The sequence below is a fragment of the Condylura cristata genome, unplaced genomic scaffold (genome assembly GCF_000260355.1).
Source record: "Condylura cristata isolate star-nosed mole 26May11 unplaced genomic scaffold, ConCri1.0 scaffold00006, whole genome shotgun sequence".
Classification (NCBI taxonomy): Eukaryota; Metazoa; Chordata; class Mammalia; order Eulipotyphla; family Talpidae; genus Condylura; species Condylura cristata.
In genome coordinates this window covers 813,605-816,819 of record NW_004567107.1, presented here as the reverse complement: position 1 = coordinate 816,819, position 3,215 = coordinate 813,605, and the positions used below count along the sequence as shown (strand labels likewise).

The window sequence follows — 3,215 nt, the reverse complement described above, 5'->3', positions numbered from 1 at the left end:
GCGCCAGGAACGCCCGCCCCAGGGGGCGCCGGCAGGCGTGCTCACCCCGGGGCGCGCGGCCAGCCATTCACAGTGCAGCAGGACGGTGTGGCGGGGCCTTCCGCAAGGGAGCTGGTCCTGGCCGCGGAGGACGCGTCCCTCCCTCCCGGGCCCTCCCACCACCGGGAAGGCCTGGGTGAGGTCCACCCCCCCCAGGCCCCGCAGCGGGCACTGCCCAGGTGAGAGGGAGGCCACTCCGGGCGGGCCACGGGAGCAGCCTCCCCAAGATGAGGCTCCTGGGGGAGGCCAGGCCGCCAGAGGCCTTCAGCGTAGGCCAGGTGCAGGGTCCACAGGCACAGGCCCTCTCCCCTGGGCACGCAGGGCGCAGCTGGCGTCTGGGCTTGTAGCTGGGCGCGCGGTTCCAGCCCTGGCTGCGGGGTGGCTGCTCCGCTCAGCACGCGCCCCCCCGCTCTGGCGCTGACGACTGTCCCCCACGCGGCAGCAAGCCGGCGCCACCGTCTCTGACCTGGACAGGCATCTGCAGCCCAGCCCCTCAGAGGGCGCGGGCCCTGCCGGTGCGGCCTGGTCTTTGGGAGGCTCAAGCGTGTGAGCCGGGTCCTGGGCGCCCGCGTCCCGGTGAGCAGCTGGTGCCAGCAGGAGGGCGGCTCAGGCCGGCCGCGCCCCCCAGCCCCCGTGGGGCCTCCGCAGCCCAGGGGCAGGAGCCAGGCGCGGGCCTCTGCCAGGGTGCCAGGGCGAGGCCAGACCGTCTCGGTGGGAGTGTGGGGCCCCGGGCCGCGCGAAGCGGGGACACAGTGAGGCAGCCGCCCGGCCGTCCTCTCCGAGTGGCCCCACTCACGCCGCCGCAGCGAGGCCCGGCGCTCTGGCGAGTGGGCCGCCCCTGCAGTCCCCACTGCCCACCAGGCAGCACTGGTCCTGGGAGGGGGCACGGCCGGTCGGGGTCAGCGAGCAGGCCACCCGGCCCGGTGTGGACGCGTGGCCCGCCCAGCCCCGTGCAGGCCGCCCTGCTTCTCCACGGCTGCCTGAGGCGCGCGGGGCCACGCAGGAGGCGTGCAGCTATGGCCGGCCCCAGAGTCGGTCGCGGGCCTGGCCTGGCCCGGGCACTCCGGCCTCCCGGCGCCTGTGCCAGGCCCCCGGCTCGCAAGTGCCAGCGGTGCTGCTGGGCCTGGCATCTTCCCGGATGTGGGCCTTACTGGCCCCCATGACCCCCGACCTCACTGGCTCACTGACGGGACCCAGCATCCGCCGAGCATTCCGTGGGTCAGCGGTCATGCCTGGCGCTTGGGACATGGCCAGGCCGGAAGGGCAGGGTGTGGACTGGACACCTCGTGCCGCTTTCCTGAGCAGCTGGGCGGCGGCAGTAGCCACTCCGGTGCGTCCTGAGGGCTTCCAGGCCGTGCGTCTTGGTGTTGCCATGGGGACGGTGGGGGGGGAGACTACATGGACACCGACCCCACGCCCTTATTGGGAGTGGGCTCCCAAATTTCTGGGCATCCCCACGACAAAAAAAAAAAAACAAAACAAAAAACAAACAAAAAAACCCCCAATATGCCAGGACCACACCGTTTGCTACCTGCAGGTGCAGGGTGATGACATCAGCACAGTCCCCGGGGCCCCGGGTCTGCTGAGGCTGGCGGAGATGCCCATCAGCCTGCACCGCTCACCTCGCTCACGTGGGGCAGAAACCAGCCTCCCTCCGTTTGGTCCCTTTGTCTGAACAGCTTAGCCAATGTACTAACTCAGCAAGTGAAAAGAGAAGCAATCACTAACTCCAGGAAAAACAAAGTCGTAAAAAGGAAATGCAGCCATAGCATACTGGGTGGTTTAGTTGCACAGCCCCCTCACAGACGTGAGTGAAGAGTTACGTTAGAGTCACACAGAGCAGAACGGGGTTCAGTCTGGCACCCAGTCACCACTGGAGCGTGTGGCAGAGCAGACCGCCCAGGTCTCGTCTTCAGGCAGGAAGTCAACGGGAAGTTCCAAGGGCTGCGAGGAAGGGGCAGAGCCGTCTAGAAGGAAGCGGCAGCTCCCGGACGGAGGCTGGGGAAGAACTGCCGGGTCCCTCCCAGCCGGAGCCCCGCCCCGGGGCGGGGGCGTGCTCAGGCTGGCCCCAAACCTCTGCCATGGGGGAAGCCACAGGGCACCCCCCACGGGGCCAGGACACCGCCGCCCAGGGCTGGGGTGACCGGTGCAGAGAGCGGCGGCTCCCCGGCCACCCTGTGTTCCATCTGCCCCCTCAAAATGTGACTGCGGCTCCACGGTCAGGGTTTTAAAGAAAAGTTCTGTTTTGAAATAGACGTTGACTTGCATCTGTATCTTGGGGAGTCTGAAACCACGCACCTGCAGTGTTTTAAAATCAAACCACTTTTTCTTTTTAAAGATGTATTTATGTGTACAGAACTGGGTGCAGGCCAGAGGTGCAGGGGGTGAGAGGCTTCACCAGAGACAGAGCGGGGAGCAGAACAGGCAGATGGATGAAGTCCACTGCTGAGGGGGGCAGTGGACGGGTCAGGAGAGGTCTGCCGCGCCCTGGGGGTCACCCCCGGGGCGGGGATGGAATTCCTGCTGCAGTGGCTTCAGCTTCTCAGTGCTGCGCTTCAAGCCGCCACGCCCCCAGGGAGGCCACAGCCACTTTTTAAGGCAAAGAACTGCCCTTGGCTCCCTGGGCCCAGAGGGAGCCGGCTGGGCCAGCGCACTCTCCCGCCCCTCCCCGGCCTCTCGGGCGCCCGCTGCCCCCACACCTGAGGAGACAGGTCTCTCACCCGCCCTCTGGAGCTGTGGCCGCCCAGGCGGGGCGGCCGAGCGTGGCTAGCCAGCCCGGCCATTACTGCTATTGACCGGCACCCACGAGGGAGTGGACACGGGCGGGCAGCGGATGGGGTGGTGGGCGCACGTCCCGGGCTCCCCACAGGCCATGTGGGGTACGGCGCGGGGGAAGGTCCCGGTGGCGCGGGCTGGGGGTGCCTCAGCCTTGGGGAGCCGCAGCCCTCAGAAGGCCCAGGGTCCCGGTAGGGGGCTTCGCGCCACGAAAAAGGAATCCAGGGAGCGGGCGGGGCAGGTAGGGCGCCGCCCTGGCTTCGGGCAGAGGCGGGCGCGGCCGGAGGCCCCAGGGCGGGGCGGGCCCAGCTGCAGGCCATCTGCCCGGGAGCGCTGGGCGGCCCAAGTCTGCACGGAGCCTCCCTGCACTTTCTCGGGCACACACGCGGGCCGGAGCCGCC

General features: G+C 68.8%; 1 protein-coding gene across 1 annotated transcript in view; it reads left to right on the top strand.

Moving 5' to 3' along the window:
• Positions 1–3,215, top strand: part of LOC101621396 (neurogenic locus notch homolog protein 1-like) — an 82,711-nt gene that overhangs the window by 3,810 nt on the left and 75,686 nt on the right. Inside the window, exons 4-5 of the mRNA XM_012721177.1 lie at positions 901–1,420; positions 1,577–1,670. Coding sequence (XP_012576631.1) covers positions 901–1,420; positions 1,577–1,670 — 614 coding nt within the window. The remainder of the gene's footprint in view (positions 1–900; positions 1,421–1,576; positions 1,671–3,215) is intronic.